The sequence below is a fragment of the Felis catus genome, chromosome A2, assembly GCF_018350175.1.
Source record: "Felis catus isolate Fca126 chromosome A2, F.catus_Fca126_mat1.0, whole genome shotgun sequence".
Taxonomy (NCBI): domain Eukaryota; kingdom Metazoa; phylum Chordata; class Mammalia; order Carnivora; family Felidae; genus Felis; species Felis catus.
In genome coordinates, this window is record NC_058369.1 from 7,053,084 (window position 1) to 7,076,077 (window position 22,994).

Below are 22,994 nucleotides of genomic sequence, written 5' to 3' on the forward strand. Positions count from 1 at the left end.
AGAAGAAGACAGAATCTGACGCAGGCTCCAGGCACTGAGCTGACAGTACAGAGCCCAATGCGGGGTTTTAACCCACGAACCATGAGCTCATGACCTGAGCTGAAGTCAGCCGCTCAACCGAGCCACCCAGGTGTCCCAGCCGGACTTAGTTTAGAAAATCCTGGGGTGCCTGGGTGGCTCAGTTGGTTGAGCGTCCAACTTCAGCTCAGGTCATGATCTCACAGTTCGTATGTTCAAGCCTCACGTCGGGCTCTGTGCTTATAGCTCGGAGCCTGGAACCTGCTTTGGATTCTGTGTCTCCCTCTCTCTATGCCCCTCCCCCACTCATGCTCTGTCTCTCTCTCTTTCTCTCTGTCAAAAATAAATAAACATTTAAAAAAAAAAAAAAGAAAGAAAATCCCAATTTGTTGGCAACTGCAAAGTGTCATAGTCAGGAACCAGTTGAACATATGCTTTCTTTTCTCCATTCAGCCTGATCAGAGTGTTGGCCCTGGCCACATCAATGCCATAGAGCTTCTTCACAGCCTGTTTGTTCTGGTGCTTGTTGGCCTTGACATCCACAATGAACACAAGTGTGTTGTTGTCTTCTATTTTCTTCATGGCTGACTCAGTAGTCAGGGAAACTTGATGATGGCATAGTGTCAGCTTGTGTCTCCTGGGGGCTCTCTTCCAGGGATATTTGGGCTGCCTTAGGAGATGCAGTGTCTTGGGCGGTCAGAAAGTAAGTGACATGTGGATCTTTTTTTTTTTTTTTTTTTTTTTTTTTTTTTTTTTTTTTATGACTGTGGACGCCTTTTATCACTGTTTTCTTGGCTTTCAAAACCTTTGCTTTGGCTTCGGCTCTGGGAACAGCAGGGGCTTCCTTCTTTGCCTTTGGCATCATCTTCGTGAAAGGCTCTTCACCTTTTGTTTGTGTGCTTGTTTTCCCCATAAGAAATGGAATGAAATCCTATGTGGTCATTCAAAAGTGCTTACCTTCTCAGAACTGTGCCTTTTCCTTCGCATGTATGACTTTCTGTCATCTTGAAAACGTGTGTGGAGACATTTCCTCTCATTCACCCCACTTTTCAAAAGAGGAGAATAAGATGGAATTGGGTAGGACCTGGCTAACTGACATGGAGTTTCCATCCTACTTTGTATAAGAATAGTGATGTGATTTTCAACTTCAAAATCAGAATCTAGATTTCTATGATCATGTTCATAGTAATATTCTGCCTTGGAAAACTCTGAGATGTTGCTTCATTCTTTGTGATCTTTCCATCTTTCCTCCTTTTCTTCCTTTCCTTCTTTCACTTGACTTTTATTTCCCATATATGCAATTTTAAGATATACCCTCTAAATAAATAAATAAATAAATAAATAAATAAATAAATAAACCCTCTAAGATCCTAAAACATACAATAGTGAAGACAATAGAATAAAAGTTATTTTCTAGTGTGGTTTCTGGGACTCTCTGGAGGTGCCATCAGGAATGGTAATTACACACGTGGAACGTGTTCAGAACATAACTCACTTTGGGGGAATAACGTGGATAGAAACACTCACTTTCACTGAGTGTTCAGTGAAAGATGGACTAGTAGACGCTGTCAACATTTCTCCGACATTTCTCTCCCATTTCTTCCCTGGGACCCCTCACCATGTCCACTGCATGACTGCCAAATGACAGCCCTAGCCAGAACCAACTTTCCCCACTAGGTGGTGGTGGAAGTGACAGAGAATTATGCCCACACAAAGACAGCCCTTCATGGAGACCTATAGGGTATGGCATGTCTTTCACACACTAGACTGGATAATTCTGAGGTTTGTATTTTGTACCACTTTCCGGAATTGCCCCACAGGATGAAATTCTGCTCCTTCCCTGTGGTAGCAGACTGAACATAAACTTAATTCTAATGTATTTTCTTCTTTTAAAAAAATTTTTTATTACGTTTCTTTATTTTTGAGAGGCAGAGAGAGACAGAGCATGAGTGGGGGAGGGGCAGAGAGAGAGGGAGACACAGAATCTGAAGCAGACTCCAGGCTCTGAGCTGTCAGCCCAGAGCCCAGCACAGGGCTCGAACCCACAAACCATGAGATCATGACCTGAGCCGAAGTCGGATACTCAACCAACTGAGCCACCCAGGTGCCCCTAATGTATTTTCTTCCATGTATCACTTCTCCTCTCACCCATGCTCCATGTTCCTTGTTCTTTCCAATAAAGTGCTTGCACATAAACCCTTGGCTAAGCATCTGCTTCTCTGAGAATCCAAGCTAAGACAGGTGGTAAAGCTATAATGTACAACACCATATCCTGAAAGGAGTTCAAACTTCTGGAGAGAAAAAAAAGGAAACTAATCATTGGGAACATAGGACTGCAAAATTACTCTAAAATTATAATCTGTTAGAGAGGAAAGGCTTATTTGATGTAACTCCAATTCACTTTGATTCCATTAAGTTGACACCAATGTGAATTTATTGACTACTGTGTCCAAATCGAGGAGGGGTCAAAATGGTTGCAATACACAGTGGTGAGCATAATGTGGTGTGTCATAGATCGTTTTGAAAACAAAAGTAAAAGTTTTGAAACCATCCTGAATAATTCCAAGAAAACTCTTTCAACTTTTTTAAAATAATTTTTGAGGCATGATTTACATATACAAAATTTACCCAATGATAATGTAAATTAAATGATTTTAGTAAATTTGTAGAATTATGTGATTATTACTGTAATCTACTTTTAGAATATTTCCTTTACCTCATAACATTCCCTTGTGCCCATTTGCAGTTACTATTGACTCCCACCTCAATCCTAGGAAATCACTTATCACTGTCTCTATTAATTTGCTTTACTAGATATCTTATATAGATGCAATCATACAACGTGTAGTCTTTTGTATTGGTCTTCTACACAGCGTATGTTTTTTCAGAGTCATCCATGTGGAACTATGTATCAACGTTTTGTTTCTTTTAATTGCAGAACAGTATTCAAATGTGTGGATGTACTAATTTTTTAATCTACTTGTCCGTTGGCACACATTTGGACATTTCCCGTTTCGTGTCATTATAAATAATGCTGCTGTGGGTACTTGAGCACAAGCGTTTGTGGCAACGTGTGTTTTTATTTCTCTTGGGTAGATACCTAGGGTTGGAATTGCTGGGTCATATGGTAAGTTTATCTTTAAGCTTTTAAGCAACTGCCAAACTGTTTTCCCAAGTGACTGCCCAATGTACATTCCCACCAGGAATGCATGAAGGTCCAGTTTTTCCACAATTTGGCAACACTTTGTATTCAGGGAAAACTTCTATAGGAAAATATATGCTTACATGATGAATAACGAGTAGAAATTTAACTGGATAATAGGCTTGGGTGACATTTAACAGACATGCAAGAATGAAGTATTTTAGGAATATATATAGAATTTAATGGCTGAGTTATTGGGAATAAGCCTGGGGGTGCCTGGGTGGCTTACTCAGTTAAGCATCTGACTCTTGATTTCAGCTCAGATCATGACCTCAGTGTCATCATCTCAGGTGTTGGAATCAAACCCCTGGTAGGTCTAGACCCTACTTAAGATTCTCTCTCTTTCCACAAAAAACAATAAAATACCTAGGAATAAATCTAACCAAAGAGGTGAAAAATCTCTACACTGAAAACTATAGAAAGCTTATGAAAGAAATTGAAGAAGACACCAAAAAAAAAAAAAAGGAAAAATATTCCATGCTCCTCGATAGGAAAACAAATATTGTTAAAATGTTGATACTACTCAAAGCAATCTACATATTCCATGCAATACGCATCAAAATAACACCAGCATTCTTCACAGAGCTAGAACAAACAATCCTAAAATTTGTAGGGAACCACAAAAGACCCCAAATAGCCAAAGCAATCCTGAAAAAGAAAACCAAAGCTGGAGGCATCACAATCCCAGACTTCAGGATGTATTACAAAGCTGTAATCATCAAGACAGTATGGTACTGGCACAAGAAGAGACCCTCAGATCAATGGAACAGAATAGAGAAACGGACCCTCAAATGTATGGCCAACTAATCTTTGACAAAGCAGGAAAGAATATCCAATGGAATAAAGACAGTCTCTTCAGCAAGTGGCACTGGGAAAACTGGACAGCAACATGCAGAAAAATGAACTTGGACCACTTTCTTACACCAGACACAAAAATAAACTCAAAATGGATGAAAGACCTAAATCTAAGACAGGAAGCCATCAAAATCCTAGAGGAGAAAGCAGGTAAAAATCTCTTTGACCTTGGCCGCAGCACCTTCTTACTCAATATATCTCCAGAGGCAAAGGAAACAAAAGCAAAAATGAACTATTGGGACCTCATCAAGATAAAAAGTTTCTGCACAGTGAAGGAAACAATCAGCAAAACTAAAAGGCAACCGATAGAATGGGAAAAGATATTTGCAAACGACATATTAGATAAAGGGTTGGTATCCAAAATCTATAAAGAACTTATCAAACTCAACACCCAAAAAACAACTAATCCAGTGAAGAAATGGGCAAAAGACATGAACAGACACTTTTTGGTTTTTTTTTTTAATTTTTTTTTTAACGTTTATTTATTTTTGAGACAGAGAGAGACAGAGCATGAACGGGGAAGGGGCAGAGAGAGAGGGAGACACAGAATCGGAAGCAGGCTCCAAGCTCTGAGCCATCAGCCCAGAGCCCGACGCAGGGCTCGAACTCACAGACCGTGAGATCGTGACCTGAGCCGAAGTCAGACGCTCAACCAACTGAGCCACCCAGGTGCCCCAGTGAACAGACACTTTTTGAAAGAAGACATCCAGATGGCTAACAGACATGTGAAAACATGTTCAATGTCACTCATCATCAGGGAAATACAAATCAAAACCACAAATGAGATACCACCTCATACCTGTCAGAATGGCTTACATTAACAACTCAGGCAACAACAGAGGTTGGCGAGGAGGCAGAGAAAGAGGGTATTTTTTGCACTACTGGTGGGAATGCAAACTGGTGCAGCCACTCTGGAAAACAGTCTGGAGGTTCCTCAAAAAATTAAAAATAGAACTACCCTATGACCCAGCAATTGCACTATTTATCCAACGGGATACAGTAGTGCTGTTTTGAAGGGACACATGCAACCCAATGTTTATACCAGCACTATCAACAATAACCAAAGTATGGAAAGAGCCCAAATGTCCATCGATGGATGAATGGATAAGATGTGGTATATATATGCAATGGAGTATTACTCGGCAATCAAAAAGAATGGAATCTTGCCATTTGCAACTCCATGGATGGAACTAGAGGGTATTATGCTAAGTGAAATTAGTCAGAGAAAGACAAATATATGACTTCACTCATATGAGGACTTTAAGATACAAAACAGATGAACATAAGGGAAGGGAAGCAAAAGTAATATAAAAACAGGGAGGGGGACAAAACATAAGAGCTCTTAAATATGGAGAACACACAGAGGGTTGCTGGAGAGGTTGTGGGAGGGGGGATTGGCTAAATGGGTAAGGGGCATTAAGGAATCTACTCCTGAAATCGTTGTACTATATACTAACTTGGATGTAAATTTAAAAAAAAATTATCTTACAAACATAAGAAAAAAAAGATTCCTTCTCTTTCACTCTACCACTTATGTTGTCTCTCTCCAAAAATAAATAAGTAAATAATTTTTAAAAAAGAAAAAAGAAAGTAATAAGCCTGTAAATGTAGATGGAAGACAGACCATTGAGAGTCAAACTTGACATACTAAAGATTTTGTAATCATTTGAGAACCAAAACATGCTGTATTCAAAGGTATCAAATGAGGACCTTAGGATTACTCTGAGTGGGAGAATTGGAGCCATAGGGATCAGTTAGGAGACAGTTGAAACAGTCAAGGAGAGACATAATGGGTACCTGACCTAGCCAGTGGCAATAAGATAGGCAAATTTTGGAAGAGAGGTATATTAATTTCCTATTGAATCTGTTTTGCGTTGCCATAAGTCTAGTAGTTTCAAATGACACCATTTATTATTTTACATTCTGGAGGTCAAAAGTCTAAAATGTATCATCAGGATTGCTTTCCTTTTGGAGGTGCCTGAGAAAGTCCTTTTCCTTGCCTTTCTAAATTTTAGAGCCCCCCTGCATTCGTTGGCTCATGGATCCTACTTCCAGTTTCAAAGTACAAAGTACGACATCTTGAAATCTCCCTCTAGCCCTCCTGCTTGCTCTTCCTAGGACCTTGAGGATTACATCGTGCCGACCCAGATAATTCGGAGTACATTTCCTATCTCAAGATCCTTAACTAAATGACACTCCCAAAGAGCCTTTTGCCATCTAAAGTAGCACATTCACAGGTTCTGCAGAATAGTACATGGACATCTTTGGGAGGCTATTATTCAGCTTACCACAGGAGATGTGTTGAGTTACAATTTGGCAATGACTGCTTGACAAGGCCTTGAGCTGGAAGGTGGAAGGTCTGTCACAGCACTCCTTGCTGATTTTCAGTGGATATTATCACCTCATGATCCTGTCTCATGTAAAGATAAGGCTGCACTAGACAGGTGTGCTTGGGCCACAAGTTACGGAAGAGAATTCTCTGATTCATCTGAACATAGCTGAGAGGCGGGTCAATTGGGCACTGGTACAACTAAACACTGGGGCTCAAACACCATGAGGATTTCCTTTCAGACTATCGGCTTTATTTTCTCAAACTGGCTACTTTCAAGTGGAAACAGACATGGAGACCAGCAGTTCTCACCTCTCACACCTCATAGCTGCATTTTTCAGAACTGGAATTACTTTCGTTACTCAGATAAAGAAAGAAAGAAAGAAAGAAAGAAAGAAAGAAAGAAAGAAAGAAAGGAAGGAAGGAAGGAAGGAAGGAAGGAAGGAAGGAAGGAAGGAAGGAAGGAAGGAAGAAAGAAAGAAAGAAAGAAAGAAAGAAAGAAAGAAAGAAAGAAAGAAAGAAAGAAAGAAAGAAAGAAAGAAAATCCCAGGAAACAATTCTAATCCGCACAAATATGTTCTCTTTCCACCTTGGGTCAATCAACTGGGGTCAGGAAACAATGTTACTAGGAGCCCCTTTAGAACATTTATTTGTTTACTGATTTTTTACTGTGTCAGTCATATTTTAGGCTCAACTACCACAAGGATAAACAGGTACAGGTGTATGGGGAGAACGTGTTGTCACAATAAAAACCGTGTTCTTAATAAACCTCAATGAGTACGTTACATTGTGAAGAAGGTGAATGCACGTCTTGTGGAATGCCCCGAACAGATGGAAAGTTTAATACAAAGCCCTTAAGGTGGGAGGTTGCCCGGGGAGGACATGGCTGGAGGAGTGATGGAGCCATAGTGCAAGAGAAGGACAGGTATCCAGGGCTGATTAGCTGAGGCTTTCCCTGCCTTTCAAGGACTTTCGCCTTTATTTGTTCTGAGTGATGTTGTTACAGGAGGGTGGGAGAGGTGCTGGTCCTTGTCTCACGGAGTCGAAGAATGAATCTGTGGACAACAGAGCAAAGTGATAGAATTTACCCAGAGAAAGTGTGGGGTCCCAATTGGGTTGCCACTGAGGATTTCTGTCCCTGGCTTTTTATTGGGACCTTATCAGAAAGTTTGTGAGAATCCACGCATGTCGCCTAGCCTGGGCAGTTCTGGAACAAGTTTACCTTATCCTCTCTCTTCCCCCTGAACTTCACTGCCACTGCTGCTTCTTCAGCCTCCCATTTGTAGCTGCATCCTGCCTCCCTGATGGTCCCTTATCTCTCCATGCCTATCGTAACCCTTTCCCTATTCGATGTGAGGAGTCATAGCAGGGTTTGGGGCAGACAAAGGACACTATATGACATGATTTCACAGATCATTCCAGCTGCCTGGTTGAGAGTGGATTGCAGGGTGTGAGAAAGTCTGCTTGGAGATGACTGCAGTAAACCAGGTGAAATATGTATAGTTAGCTAGGAGCAGGGAGGTGACAGTGTGTTGAGAAGTGCTCCCTGGAACTATGATTAGAAGGAAGAGCCAAGATGATTTGTTGTCAGTCAGGATACGGGGATGAGATAAAGAGGAGCCAAGATGGGTTTCAGGGTTTGGGGCCTGAACAATGAAAGAACGGAAGTGTATCCATCGAGACAGGGAGGGCTGTGGATGGAGCATATTTGGAAGAAAAGTGGACGTCAGAAGTTCAAGTTTTGAAAGTTGAGAATTTCAAAATGGAGACGTTGCGAATGGATACATTTTATATGATTCAACTCATATGAGGTACCAAGAGGAGTCAAACTCACAGAGACACAAAGTAAAATGGTGGTTGCCAGGGGCTGGAAGAAGGGAGGAGATAGAGGGTTAGTGTCAACGGGGACAGAGTTTCAATTTGGGAGGATGAAAACATTCTGGAGAGATATGGATGCCAAGTGCACAGAATGTACACTTGAAGATAATCAAAATGGTACATCTTATGTCATTTAAATCTAACCACAATGCAAAACGTCAAGCAGCCTAAGACAAAAATGAAAAATCGAGATTTGTTTTACATAACATTTCAATATCATTAAATAATAAAGAGAATGGTTGAGATTTTTTTTAGATAAAAATTTTAATATTACTTCTCAACACTTGTCTAGACCAGGGTTTCTCAGTTTCCACAATATTGACATTTTTGGTCTGATTATTTGTTATGGGGGACTGTTCTGTATATCACATGATGTTCAACAGCATCCCTGGCCTTCAGCCACGAGATGCCAGCACTGTGTTGGGATAACCAGAAATTGTTCCAGAAGGGTCAAAAGCAGCCCCATGGAGAACACTGGAGCAAAACCATTCCCTGAGTGCAGAAGTTGATGCTGTTAGCTTTCAAAGAGATGGGATAAGAGAAAAGCAACATTTTAGGGAGGAGAAAATATCTTGGGAAGATGTTGAAGGGCCTGCAGAGCACCCCATAGGCACTATTATCTTGGAGGTGAAATGTACTGGTCTGGCGATCATGGGTTTGCAGGGATGGTGGTACAGACCAACTACTTGTAAGGGAAGAATGAGAAGATTCTGCTGTGAATGTCAGGAGTTAGACAAGCTGTTGCCTGGCTGAATCCTGCCCATAACCCTTAGTTCTCAGGTACACCGTCTCCACCAGATATATGCTCTCATGGACACTCTGCCATCCACCACATTCACCACTAGTGTTATTAAATAGTTATTTGTATGATTATTTTATGAATGGCTGCCTCTTAAAAACGTCCACCTGAACTTTGAATCCCCTCCCCTTCTAAATTTTGGGGGGAGCTTATGCTTCATTTATCTTTTTTATCCTGTGTATTCCAATGTCTGGGTGCAATGTTGGAATTTCCAATAGAAATAAAATAGAATTCTGCAGAAAAGAAATAAAACTCAAGACACCTGGGTGGCTCAGTCACTTAAGGCTCTTGATTTCTGCTCAGGTCATGATCTTGTGGTTCACGGGTTCAAGTCCCACGTTGGGCTTTATGCTGACAGTGTACATCCCACTTGGGATTCTATCTCTCCCTCTCTCTCTCTGTTCCTCCCCCATTCGTGCTCTCTCTCTCTCTCTTTCAAAATAAATAAATACGTTTAAAAAATAGTAAATTCTTAAGATCCATTAGTTCCAGGTATATGCCCCCTAAAATTTAAGGCAGAAACTCAAATAGATTCTTGCTGAAGTTCATCCCAGCATTAACCACAATAGCCGAAGGATGAAAACAGATGAATAGATAAACAAAAGTGGATATATACATACAATGAAATATTATTCAGCCTTAAGGAATGAAATTCTGATACATGGTGCAACATGGTTGAATCTTGAAAACATGCTAAGTGAGATAAGTCAGACACAAAAGGATAAGCACTTTATGAGTCCACTTATATGAGGTACCTAGAACGGGCAAAGTCATAGAGGCAGAAAGTAGAATAGGGGTTTTCAATGGTTGGGAGAGGGGGAATGTGGAATTTGTTTAACGGGGACAGTGTACTCTTGGAAATGATGACAAAGTTCTGGAAATGGATAGTGGTGATGGTTGTACAACATTGTGAATGTTCTTAATGCTACAGACTTGCACACTTAAAAATTCTTAAGATAGAAAATGTTATTATATATATATATTGTGGAGATATATATCTATCTGTACCTATATATTTGTATCTATCTCTACAATAAAATATAAATAAAAATTAAAGTAAAATTGTTGTAAATTTTTTTCAAAGTACATTCTCAGCCTCTTCCCCTGGAGATATTGACTATGTATGTCTGGAATAAGGTGGAAAGTTATACATTAACAAGAGCCCAAGGTGATACTTTTGATAAAGCTTACATTTTGAAACTACCCTAGGGCAACTATTCTCAAAATAGTGTCCTAGAGACCAGCAAAATTTAGAGGTTGTGAAAAATCCAAATTATCAGGCCCAAAACCAGACATATTGAGACAGAAACTTGGAGATGGAACTCAGAAATCTATTTAAATAAAAGGGGCACCTGGGTGGCACAGTTAAGAGTCTGACTCTCCATCTCAGCTCAGGTCATGATCTTGCAGTTTGTGAGTTCAAGCCCCACAATGGGCTCTGTGCTAATAGTGTAGAGCCTACTTGGGATTCTGTCTCTCCTTCTCTCTGCCCCTCCTCTGCTTGTTCTCTCTCTCTCTCTGTCTCTCCGAAAAAATAAATAAACTTAAAAATAAAATAAATTAAAAATAAATCTAGTTAAACAAATATTCAAGGTCATCCGGGCACAGGCCAGAAGTTTGAGAACCATTACCCAGGCGACTCCTGGGATCCTTCATTACTCAGCCATCTGCCTGATGTGAATACTACAAGTCAGTTGTCTTCAGGAGGAGATCTAAGAAACACTGGAAAAATTCTTCCCAGAGAAAAGGGACCCAGAAGAGAGGTGTCACAGCTGGCCCCACTGTTACTCTCCTAGGGATAAGGAATTGGCAGGTCAGAGACCCTTTCCTGTGTGGTCCCTGCCTATCAGGAGTCAAATTGATCAGGGAATGGAAAATCCATTGATCAATTTGTCTAACAAGCTTCACAGGGGATTCAGTCCCCAGGGCCACCAAACCTGTAACATATCAACTTATAGTCCCCAAGGCCCATGTATCACTCCCAATATACCCATGCCTTTGCCAGGAAAAATCAGACACACCCTGCATTACATGCCTGGCTCTGTATCCCTTCTCTTTGGGGAAACAAATGTTTCTTCATTGCCTACCCTCCATGGGAGAACAAGACGCAGGGGAGTCGGTCCCAGTGGTGAGCCCACATTGCCAAGCATGCATAGCCCAGTAAGTGTTGTGGGAAATAGAGAAAAGAGGTGGTTGGGTAGAAAGGGCATTGACTACTATTAAGCATGTGGCAGGGACACCCCCATGGTATCCATGCAGGAGGAGCTCTAGGGGCCAATTTTTGGGGAGGGTGAATGGCTACCCTACCATTGTTAGTGAGCTTTTACTTTGCTTGCATGTTATTTGGGTGGATGGTTGATGGAGATTATAGGGTTGAGGAGGAAGAGTTAAGCAGCCAGTCTGCTCTTGGATACCACAGCACTATCCAGGACCACACCGTGTAATGGCACAGTTACCAGTCGGAAGTGCACAAATGGATGCCCCCAGGTACTGATAGATTATTAGGTCTTTGACTATGCAATATGGATCTTCTCTTATTCTTTACTCCTATCGCCTGGCCCCAAAACTCCAGAGACTTCACCCTCACTCAGACCAGATAAATCCTTTCTGAATCCTTCTTTACCACCTTCATTTGCTGGGGAACATACCCTGTTTCTCCATTAAGGACCTGTCCCTCCTCTTCCTTCTTCACCTTCATCTGTGGTCCTCATAGAGATATTCAAGAGTGAAGAGTCTGTGTTCCCTGGTATCTAGGGCTGCAGTGTATAAAGACGTGGGCAGGATGGATGTGGGAGGAAGAGCAAAGCACACAGGAAGGTCCAATGTCCAGTCCCCTCTTGACACCCTCCCCTTCAGCTCTGGAAACACTCTGGAAGACACTGATTTCACATATCACTTCCTCATAGTTTCCCTTGATTCCTCTTGGGTGTCAAGTCTCACCCTTATCTAGAAACACGGAATCATTAGTAAGACATGGGGACAATTTATTCACCTCTTCATCTTTGTTCCTCTTCCCTAAAATTGGTGACGTGGTCCCTTCAACTTTAATGATGTGAGTATTCCCAACCCCATTCCCTTTGACCCTAGTTTGCCTGCCTTAAATCTATCTTTCACTCAGGCACCAGGGAAAATCGTGATATGGATCATGTTACTCCTTTAGTCACAGTGCTTACATAGCCCCTATCCTTTTATCCAGTTTTTTTCAAGGTTCCCAGAGATGTGGCCCCCACTCATCTCGTCAACCTCATTCTGCACCATTTCCATGTCCCACTTTGTGTTGTAACAAATTGCTAAGAGCACACTGTCCCATGCAGCTTTTTCCTTATGGGCCTTTTTCCTTGCAGCCTTCTCTGCCAGAAAAGCCCGTGCTCAGTCATCAACCTAGACAACTCCTTGCCCATGGATCTGTTCCTCCAGGAATCCTTCCTTGACCGCATCACTTCAGGCTGTATTTGTGGTTCCTTTCTCTACTTCACTCTGAAGACTGCATTTACCTTAGCTTTTAAGTCACTGTATTATGATGACTGGTTTCTCTATCCACCACTACCCCTGAAAGGCAGACTCCCTCAAGACAAAACCACACCATTAATCTTTGTACCCCCAACAGCTAACACTTAGCCTGTCCCAAAGTAATCCTTCTTGCAGAATGGCTTCCAGGACTTTTTCAGTGACTAACAGCCTAGTTCCATTCTTCTCTACATCCTGCCTGGCTCAACAAAATTGCCCACTAACACTAGATCCTAGAAACAGAATAGAAACAGAAGACCAACGTGTATTTGGTGCATGAATAAAGGGGAAAGTATAAATGACAAATGGTTGTATCTTTCACCTCTAATTTCTAAGCTCTCGTCCCGAGATAAAATGTTTCTTACTTTCTTTCCTTTCTTTCTTTCTTTCTTTCTTTCTTTCTTTCTTTCTTTCTTTCTGCTGATCAGAAATCTTTATTTTTTAATATGAAATTTATTGTCAAATTGGTTTACATAAAACACCCAGTGCTCATCCCAACAGGTGCCCTCCTCAATGCCCATCACCCACCATTCCCTCCCTCCCACCCCCCATCAACCTTCAGTTTATTATCAGTTTTGAAGAGTCTCTTATGTTTTGGCTCCCTCCCTCTCTAACTTTTTTTCCTTCCCCCCCCCCCATGGTCTTCTGTTAAGTTTCTTAGGATCCACATTAGAGTGAAAACATATGGTATCTTTCTCCATATGACTTATTTCACTTAGCATAACCCTCTCCATTTCCATCCATTCTTTTGTTGCTACAAAAGGCCAGATTTCATTCTTTCTCATTGCCAAGTAGTATTCCATTGTGAATATAAACCCCAATTTCTTTATTCATTCATCAGTTGATGGACATTTAGGCTCTTTCCATCATTTGGCTATTGTTGAAAGTGCTGCTATAAACATTGGGTACAAGTGCCCCTATGCATCAGCACTCCTATATCCCTTGGGTAAATTCCTAGCAGTGCTATTTCTGGGTAATAGGGTAGATCTATTTTTAAATTTTTGAGGAACCTCCACACTGTTTTCCAGAGTGGCTGCACCAGTTTGCATTCCCACCAACCGTACAAGAGGGTTCCCGTTTCTCCACATCCTCTCCAGCATCTATAGTCTCCTGATTTGTTCATTTTAGCCACTCTGACTGGCATGATATCTCAGTGTGGTTTTGATTTGTATTTTCCTGATGAGGACTGACGTTGAGCATCTTTTCATGTGCCTGTTGGCCATCTGGATGTCTTCTTTAGAGAAGTGCCTATTCACATCTTCTGTCCATTTCTTCACTGGATTATTTGCTTTTTGGGCGTGGAGTTTGGTGAGTTCTTTATAGATTTCGGATACTAGCCCTTTGTCTGATATGTCATTTGCAAATATCTTTTCCCATTCTGTTGGATGCCTTTTAGTTTTGTTGATTGTTTCCTTTGTAGTGCAGAAGCTTTTTATCTTGATGAGGTCCCAATAGTTCATTTTTGTTTTTAATTCCCTTGCCTTTGGAGATGTGTCAAGTAAGAAATTGCTGCAGCTGAGGCCACAGTGGTTTCTTCCTGCTTTCTCCTCTTGGGTTATGATGGTTTCCTGTCTCATATTCAGGTCCTTTACCCATTTTGAGTTTATTTTTGTGAATGGTGTAAGAAAATGGTCTAGTTTCATTCTTCTGTATGTTGCTGTCCAGTTCTCCCAGCACCATTTGTTAAAGAGGCTGTCTTTTTTCTACTGGATAGTCTTTCCTGCTTTGTCAAAGATTAGTTGGCCATACTTTTGTGGGTCCAATTCTGGAGTCTCTGTTCTATTCCACTGGTCTATGTGTCTGTTTTTGTGCCATAAGATAAAATGTTTCTAATCTATAAGAAACTCTTTCTTAGGATGAATGTGATAATTCATCATTTCATGACCCGCTTGAATCATAATCCAGTCCCTCTAAGATATGGCTTTACTGAATTCTAATGCTTTTGATGATGTTGACACACAGCACCCAGGGAATATCCAGAATTGTGGGCATTACCTGTGTACTCTGATCTTCTGCTCAAAACAGATCAGAATGCAAGGGAGCAAGCTACATCTATTAAAAGTCAAGGAAAATTTTTACAAACTATCATGCTTTAAAGATGAGTCGTGACCTTCTGTTTCGAATACCTCTCACCTGACCAGAAGCCACCAGAGGTGATTGCAAACTGCCCACCTACCAAGGGTCAGAACAAAGACGTTCATTCATACTTAAACAATTTGCCTACAACGTGACCATCTTTATCATTCCAGAGACACTCTTTGCTTTGGGGTTTTTGTGTTTGTTTTTTTTAGGTAAAATTGGTATGTAATATTATATTAGCTTAAGGTATATGACATAATGATTCATCACATTGCACAGATAATATTTGACATATTACCACAATAGGTCTAGTTAACATCTGCCACCACACATAGTTACAAAAAATTTTTTTCTGGTGATGAGAAATTATATGATCTATTTCCTTCTTTTTTAAATTTTTTTTATTTATTTTTGAGAAACAGTGCATTAGTCAGGGAGGAGCAGAGAGAGAGGGAGACAGAGAATCTGAAGCAGGCTCCAGGCTCCAAGCTGTCAGTACAGAGCCAGATACAGGACTGGAACTCACAAACTGCGAGATCATGACCTGAGCTGAAGTCAGACACTTATCCGACTGAGCCACCCAGGTGCCCCTATAAGGTCTATTTTCTTAGCAACTCTCAAATATACCATATAATATTATTAACTGTATTCATACTGCACATTATACCTCATGGTTTATTTGTTTTATAACTGGAAGTTAGTACCTTTTGACCACCTTCACCTATTTCAGCCACCCCTTCCCTGCTACTTTGGTTTTTATACCTAAGAGGACGGACAGGGATGACAGTCAATGGTGGCTTTTTCCCTTTGTAGTTAGGGGCATTACAGAATAGTAGTTGTGCAAAAATACTTCTAACGAGACAAAATACAACACTGAAGATCATTTTATGATTTTATGCTGTTCAGCATCCTGGGTTATAGGACCCCTTCCTCTATATCTGGGTACAGGACCTCAGGACCTGAAACAAAGAGAGTAGGAGAGTAGGTGGGCTCCTCTTCTTCCCAGCCTCATTGAATCATCACCTGAATATGAGTGCCACATCTGACTCTCATTTTTTGGGGCTCCTATGTCAACATCCTGGAGCAGTTTCTATGCTTCCTCAGGTATTTCATGAGCACCACAGAGGATATGACTAAAATTCTATTTGTGACCTTTGTAGTATATCATGGTACTGAAATAGTGCAAATGTTAATATGCATTTTTTGCTTGAACGTATACCATCGGGATGAAGAGCATTTTGTCAAGCAACAAATGTCCAGGAAGCATCTGGCCCTGTTCCTGCAGGATGTTGATGGCCCCTGGTACACTAAGCATTAAGAATCTGTTCATGTGATTTATCATTTTGTGAAAACATTTTCTTTTTCTTCCTTTTTTTTCTTCTTGAGGAGTAAACCTACATTCTACTCATCCTGCAATAGTCTGTCCAGACACGTGAGATACCCTCAAATTTTCTCACCTCTGAGACATAGTTATCTGACCCTTTTTTGAGTCCCACACAAGGCAGATAATCCACATTAAGTTACTGCGGTTCACCAGACCTCATGTTGCTCATTTGTGTTAGAATGAGTTTGGATCATGTTATGGCTAATGTCCAAAGTTGTTCTTAACTTTTTAGATTTGGTGATTCTAAATAAAGAGGATAAATGAGGGCCCCAAAGGCCAATGGACAGGGATTGATCAACATTATTAAATGTTGCACATAAAACAGAATATAGGATGTCTAAATTCTGTAATGTTAAGGCTTTTATGCCCAATGCTTCATTTCAAGAAATAAAAAAGTAGACTCTAGAGTTTGTCTAGTGTCTATTTCATGTGCATTCCCTTCTTCAATCATCTAGCTGATGTGTTGACAATATGGAACCAAGAAATCAAACGAGTGTTTCAGAATTTTTACTCCTGGGATTTTCCCAAGACTCAGAGCATCAACCCATTCTATTTGGGCTATTCCTGTCCATGTACCTGGTCACTGTGCTCGGGAATCTGCTCATCATCCTGGCTGTCAGCTCTGACTCTCACCTCCACACCCCCATGTACTTCTTCCTCTCCAACTTGTCCTTTGCTGACATCTGCTTCACCTCCACCACCGTCCCTAAGATGCTGGTGAACATCCAAACACAGAGCAAATCCATCACCTATGCAGGCTGCATCGCCCAGATGTATTTTTTCATGGTTTTTGGATGTATGGACACTTTTCTCCTCACTGTGATGGCCTATGACCGGTTTGTAGCCATCTGTCACCCCTTGCACTACACAGTCATCATGAACCCGTGGCTCTGTGGCCTCCTGGTTCTTGTGTCCTTGTTCATCAGCTTGTCATACTCCCTGATCCAGAGTCTCTTAATGTTGCGGCTGTCCTTCTGCACCAACTGGGTAATTCCACACTTTTACTGTGAACTTACTCAGGCCCTCATGCTTGCCTGCTCAGACACATTGGTCAATCACATCCTGCAATACATTGTGACTGGCCTTCTTGGCATTGTTCCCTTCTCAGGGATCCTTTTCTCCTATAGCCGAATTGCCTCCTTAATCCTGAGAATCCCATCAGCTAATGGGAAGTATAAGACATTTTCCACCTGTGCATCTCACTTGTCTGTGGTTTCTTTGTTCTATGGGACAGGGCTTGGTGTGTATCTCAGTTCTGATGCATCTTCCTGGAGGGGCATGATTGCCTCATTGATGTACACCATGGTCACCCCAATGCTGAATCCTTTCATCTACAGCCTGCGGAACAGGGACATCAAGAGGGCTTTACAAAAAGTTCTCAGGATCACACTCTATGTTCAGTGATGGGAACACTAGTCCTGGGTTTTTGAGCTGACAGTGGTAGCAGCAGGTGGCTGCTAAAGAAATCCTACCTCCTAATCGCACTGAGTTGTCCTTCTCACCCGTCCTCCATAAGTAAGTGACGTTGCCCAGAGCTGCCTTGCGAGTACTTTTTCTAGGTACTTTAACCTCTTATGTTGACTACTCTGTTATCCTCAGTTCTACCCTCTGCGTCCCCTCCTTCCACTTTCTTATTACTGCACCTCCCCTTGGATTTCCAGTCCTGTGGCCACTTATGCTACTACCAGTTCAGAACAGTTGCATGAGGATTATGAAAAGTAGTGCATTTTATCAATAACCATTGTTAGTTCTTATTAACTAAGCGCCTTTGGTGTGCTAGGCTGCAAGAGATGTCTGGAAAACAGCACTGAAGGAAAAAAAAAAACAGAAAAAAATATTTGCCCTAATAGAGCATAAATCCAGGATCTCAGAGTTTCTGATCACATTATGTGTACAAACAGAATATTCACTGATGGATTAATTATTTGGCTGTTAGCAAGGTTGAACGTTTCTCCAAATGTTTATTGAGTGCACTTCCAAAATAAGCTATAAAAATATATCACTAAATGCATAAAAACTTCTGGGTCCAGAGTATGAGAATTGACCAGGCTCTGATACATCATTTGGTTTAGTTGCCTTGTTGTGCAGGTGAATTTACCCAGGGCCCAACACAGGAGCACACACAGTGATAAAATCCGTGTGAAAGGAAACATGTCTTTAAGTATGATGTCAATTACTGGATTACAATTCAGGAGAGTAAGGACAGAATCACAGAATCACTGCTCTCTAGGTATGTGATTCTGGGCAGCTTCAGCTGAGGTAGAGTATGTTAGGACCAGTGGATCTTCTGGTAAATGTTTGTTTTCATATCTTCTTCACCATAAAGCAATTGGATAATGTGTTAAGTCTTGGGATGGTGGTGTTTGCCAAGGCACTGCAACAGGAAAGGCAAACATAAACACAAAAATATCCGTCCTGATAAAGATGAGTTGCTGACCACTCCAGGATGGAAGGAGTCTGACAGAATCTACTTTCCATCAAGTGGAGTCTTCAAGGGATAGCACCATTTTGAAAAACTATTTATGGATTTCCAAAAGGGGGACCCACCTCCCCCTTAATTTCTTTTAGGCTTTGTGTCTAAAAACAGATTTCATCTAGAAACTGGGAAAAGAATCAGGATATTCGATTGTGGTAGCCGACATCTGATAATTGCAGACTTGCTTTTTATATTTTGGGTTATCTAAGTCAACTGATACTCTTGATGTCTGCTCATCTATGATCTGTTACCACCACCACAGGTCTCTGTGGCTCATGGATCCCAGTCACCATTCTGGATTTGTTGCTCAATCACCCATGGTTAAGACTATTGCCATTTAAGTTTAGAACTCAAGATATTTGTGGATGTAGTTTAGAACTTCTGTCCAGGTATGGAGGTTAGCTAACTGAACCATATTAAAACACTCAAGAATTACAAGTTTGGAACAAGAGTAGAAATTTTGGATATTAATTGATTAAGACTGCCTTAACATTCCCTGCAGCTTGACTAAAGTTAAAACATGTTTCTTCCTGACTGCAAGGGCCTGACCACCCCTTTGTCATCAATTTTACAACCCAGGATGTCTTCCTTAAAGACCTGGGAGCCATCCCTTTGAAATATAATCGTCAATAATGTTAGCACCTGTATCTCCCAACCTCTTTGCATAGGAGGGTAGGCACTTAAGTTCAATAAGCAGCAATTAGCAAACACAGATAGACTAGCCACATCGACCAACCTCCCCCCAATATCTTCCACCCCTTTTCCATAAGCTCACCCCAGCTTTTCAAATCCTCCTGTCTTTTGTTCTGTGGAGTTGAGTTCAATCTCTAGCCCTTACTGTAATAGTCTTGAATAAGGTCTTCTTTACCTGTTTGACTATGTCCAATGCAATTTTACTTGGACACACAACAAACGACTTTCTCTAGAAAGTCTCTAGAAATTCCTAACAAATTTCTATCAAAGTACTCTTTTGATGAAATTGCCCAGTGTCTTGCCTGTTTAAGCAAATAATATTGCATCTCACAAAGGACTTCAGACTGGAAGAGGAGCAAAACCCACTTTCTTGATGCATCAGTTTCATTTGGAACAAAATATCTGAGGTAGCCTGGTACAAAGACTGTCCATGACACTCAAAACATGTGAACTCACTCAGAAGGTAATGGTAGTAAAAGATGAATAGAGACTAACCTGATGGAGAGAACATCAGGAGAATTTAGATGGGTGTAAGAGAAGGTATCTTTTTTTTTTTAAGTTTATATTACTTACTTTGAGAGAGAGAGAGAGAGAGAGAGAGAGAGCGAGCGAGCAAGCATGGGAGGTGCAGAGAGAGAGGGAGAGAGAGAATCCCAAGCAGGCTCCTCACCATCAGCATGGAGCCTGATGTGGGGCTCCGACCCAAGAACTTTGAGGAAATGACTTAAGCCAATCAAGAGTTCTTCACTTAACTGACTGAGCCATCCAGGTACCCCAGAGAGAGAAAACATCTTTAAGTTTCAATATTTAAGTGGAAAATTGAGTAAGAAAGGGGAAGAAAATTTTAGGCAGAGAGAATTAAGTGTAATGGTCTAGAGACTGAAAGAATATAGTCTGTTTAAAGAAAAATAAGAGGGGTGCCTGGGTGGCTTAGTCAGTTGAGGGCCCAGCTTTGACTCTGGTCATAATCTCACGGTTTGTGTCTCTATGCCCTGTGCTGGACTCTGTGCTGATGGTTCAAAGCCTGCTTCGGATTCTGTGTCTCCCTCTCTCTCTGCTCCTCCCCTGCTCCTGCTCTGTCTTCTATGTTTCAAAAATAAATAAACATTAAATCAATTTTTTAATTAAAAAATAAATATAAGATATCCAATATGTCTGGGAATGCAAGCTGGTGCAGCCACTCTGGAAAACAGTCTGGAGGTTCCTCAAAAAATTAAAAATAGAACTACCCTATGACCCAGAAATTGCACTACTAGGCATTTATCCAAGGCATACAAGTGTGCTGTTTTGAAGGGACACATGCACCCTGATGTTTACAGCAGCACTATCAACAATAGCCAAAGTATGGAAAGAGCCCAAATGCCCATCGATGGATGAATGGATAGAGAAGAAGTGGTATATATATATACAATGGAGTATTACTTGGCAATCAAAAAGAATGAAATCTTGCCATTTGCAACTACGTGGATGGAACTGGAGGGTATTATGCTAAGTGAAATTAGTCACTCAGAGAAAGACAAATATCATATGACTTCACTCCTATGAGGACTTTAAGAGACAAAACAGGTGAACATAAGGGAAGGGAAACAAAAATACTATAAAAAAGGAGAGGGGGATAAAACATAAAAGACTCATAAATATGGAGAACAAACAGAGGGTTACTGGAGGAAGTATGGGAGAGGGTGTGGGCTAAATGGGCCAGGGGCACTAAGGAATCTACTCCTGTAATGACTGTTGCACTATATGCTAACTAATCTGGATGTAAATTTAAAAAAATAAAATTAAAAAAAAAAGATATCCAATATGTCTAGGCAAATGGTTCTCACACTCAGTGTGCAATAGAATCACCTGGTGGGCTTGTTAAAATACAGATGGCTGGGTTCCAGCTGTAGAGGTTCTGATTTAGCAGGTCTGGAGAGGGTATGAAAGTTGGCATTTGTAGTTTCCCAGGTGAAGCTGGTGGTGCTGGTCCAGGGACCAGTAAAGGACTTGGAAAGGGATAGGAGAGACTAACTGAAGGGTGTTATAGACCATGGCAAGGGGTTCGAATTGTACTCAAAGAGTAACAGAAAGTGACTAGAAGGTTTTAAGCAGAGAAGTCACAAGTTTTGACTACACCTAAAAAATCAATCTGGCTGCCATGTCCACAGGGAGAAAGTGACTATTGCACACCCAATTAGGGCACTCTTGTAAGAGCAATAATACAATTTGACCATGAATTGTTTTGGAAGAATGGGAAAAGCAAATCATATCACTAAAACAGTGCTATACAGATCATTTAATTGCTTTGATATGAAGACAAATAAAACAAAGACCTAAAATGACAAAATTTGGGGGGGTCTGAGTGACTTGAAAGGGAGGAGTAGGTCTCTCACTTGAAAATCTGAACAGCTATATTGTATGTGCTAGATGCTAGATGCTAGTGAATTTTGGCAGTGGAAACAAGAAGAGACTTAGTAGTATGTCTGCCAACATGCATTTAAAGCAACTTCCACTAATGGACCAGTGTTGGAATGTTTCTTAATTCTTCAGAAAACTCCTCTTCCGAGAAGGGCAGGAATAGCCTCAGTGTTGAACACTGAGGTCATCCCCACGAGCAATGCTTTCAAAATCCAATGAACAGAGGAATCTGTGAGGCCATGGTAAAAATTGTCACAAAATAAGGGGTTGGGTAGGGGGGAAGTGTTTACGGTTTGGACAACTGACTCCAGAAATTTGAGGATTACAATAGCAGCAGCAGCAGCCAAAATTGTCATTTTTAATGCATATTTTATTTACACCAAGGGTTTAATGTTTTAAAATAAACTTTTTAAAAGTGTAACACACATAGGGATATGTATGTTACCTTATTATCTCAAACTCTACACTCCTTTTCTATCAAATATCTCTGCGTTTGGGTTTCCAGAGTCATTAAAAATTTCAATGGGGACCTCCCTGCTGCCCCTAGGGAGCACTGAATGAATGAATGCCCCCATTCTTCATCTCTTGCCCTTGAATTTTCCTTTTCATGAGCCCAGCGTTAGGTTTGTAATTCAAAGAATATTTCAACTACTTCAGAACTGCCTTTAAAATTTTTTCAAGGAGCACCTGGGTGGCTCAGTCGGTTAAGCAACCAACTCTTGATCTCGGCTCAGGTCATGATCTCACAGTTTGTGAGTTCATGTGAGCCCAGTGTCGAGCTCTATCTTGGGCTCCCAGCTGACCATGCAGAGCCCACTTGGGATTTCTCCCTCCCCCTCTCTCTCTGCACCTTCCCCCTCTCAAAATAAGTAAATAAACTTGAAAAAAATAAAATAAAGTGTTCTCAAATACATTTTATTAGTAACCAGGGGTCCCATATTGAGTTCCTTCTGAAGCCGACTCTGAGACAATGATTAGCACACAGGATGTTTACTAAGCAATGTTCCTAGAATCAACATCTGTGGAAGGGCATTTGTGTAGTAAAGAATTTGGCCTCACCTAAAGAGAGATGGCCTTTGTCCCAGCTCCTGGGAGGTAACCTTTAAATGCTTGAAAATTCCCTAGTGATAGAAGTGATTGGTTATTCGTGAAAGACCTCAGGTTATTCATGAAGGACCACACCTGATAGTTTATGCTAATGAAATGACTTAGGATGGGAACTGGCCTTGCCAAAAAGACCAGCCATGTGATTAAAGGGTTGGAGTGTTGGGCAAAGGGATATCAGGCCAATATAAGGAGGGAGGTTGGAAATTGGGTTCAACCTCATAGGCCATAATTCAACTACTCATGTCTATATAATGAAGCCTCAATAAA

The 22,994-nt window shown here is 41.0% G+C and overlaps 1 protein-coding gene across 1 annotated transcript; it reads left to right on the forward strand.

Moving 5' to 3' along the window:
* Window positions 1-16,522: 16,522 nt before the first annotated feature.
* On the forward strand, window positions 16,523-17,455 carry LOC105261207 (olfactory receptor 7C1-like). The gene has a single exon (XM_011289531.3). The coding sequence runs from the start codon at window positions 16,523-16,525 to the stop codon at window positions 17,453-17,455; it is 933 nt and encodes a 310-aa protein (XP_011287833.3).
* The last annotated feature ends 5,539 nt before the right edge of the window (window positions 17,456-22,994 follow it).

Coding starts and splice junctions, on each gene's coding strand:
- LOC105261207 (XM_011289531.3), top strand. CDS start 16,523: ATGGAACCAAGAAATCAAACGAGTGTTTCAGAATTTTTACTCCTGGGA.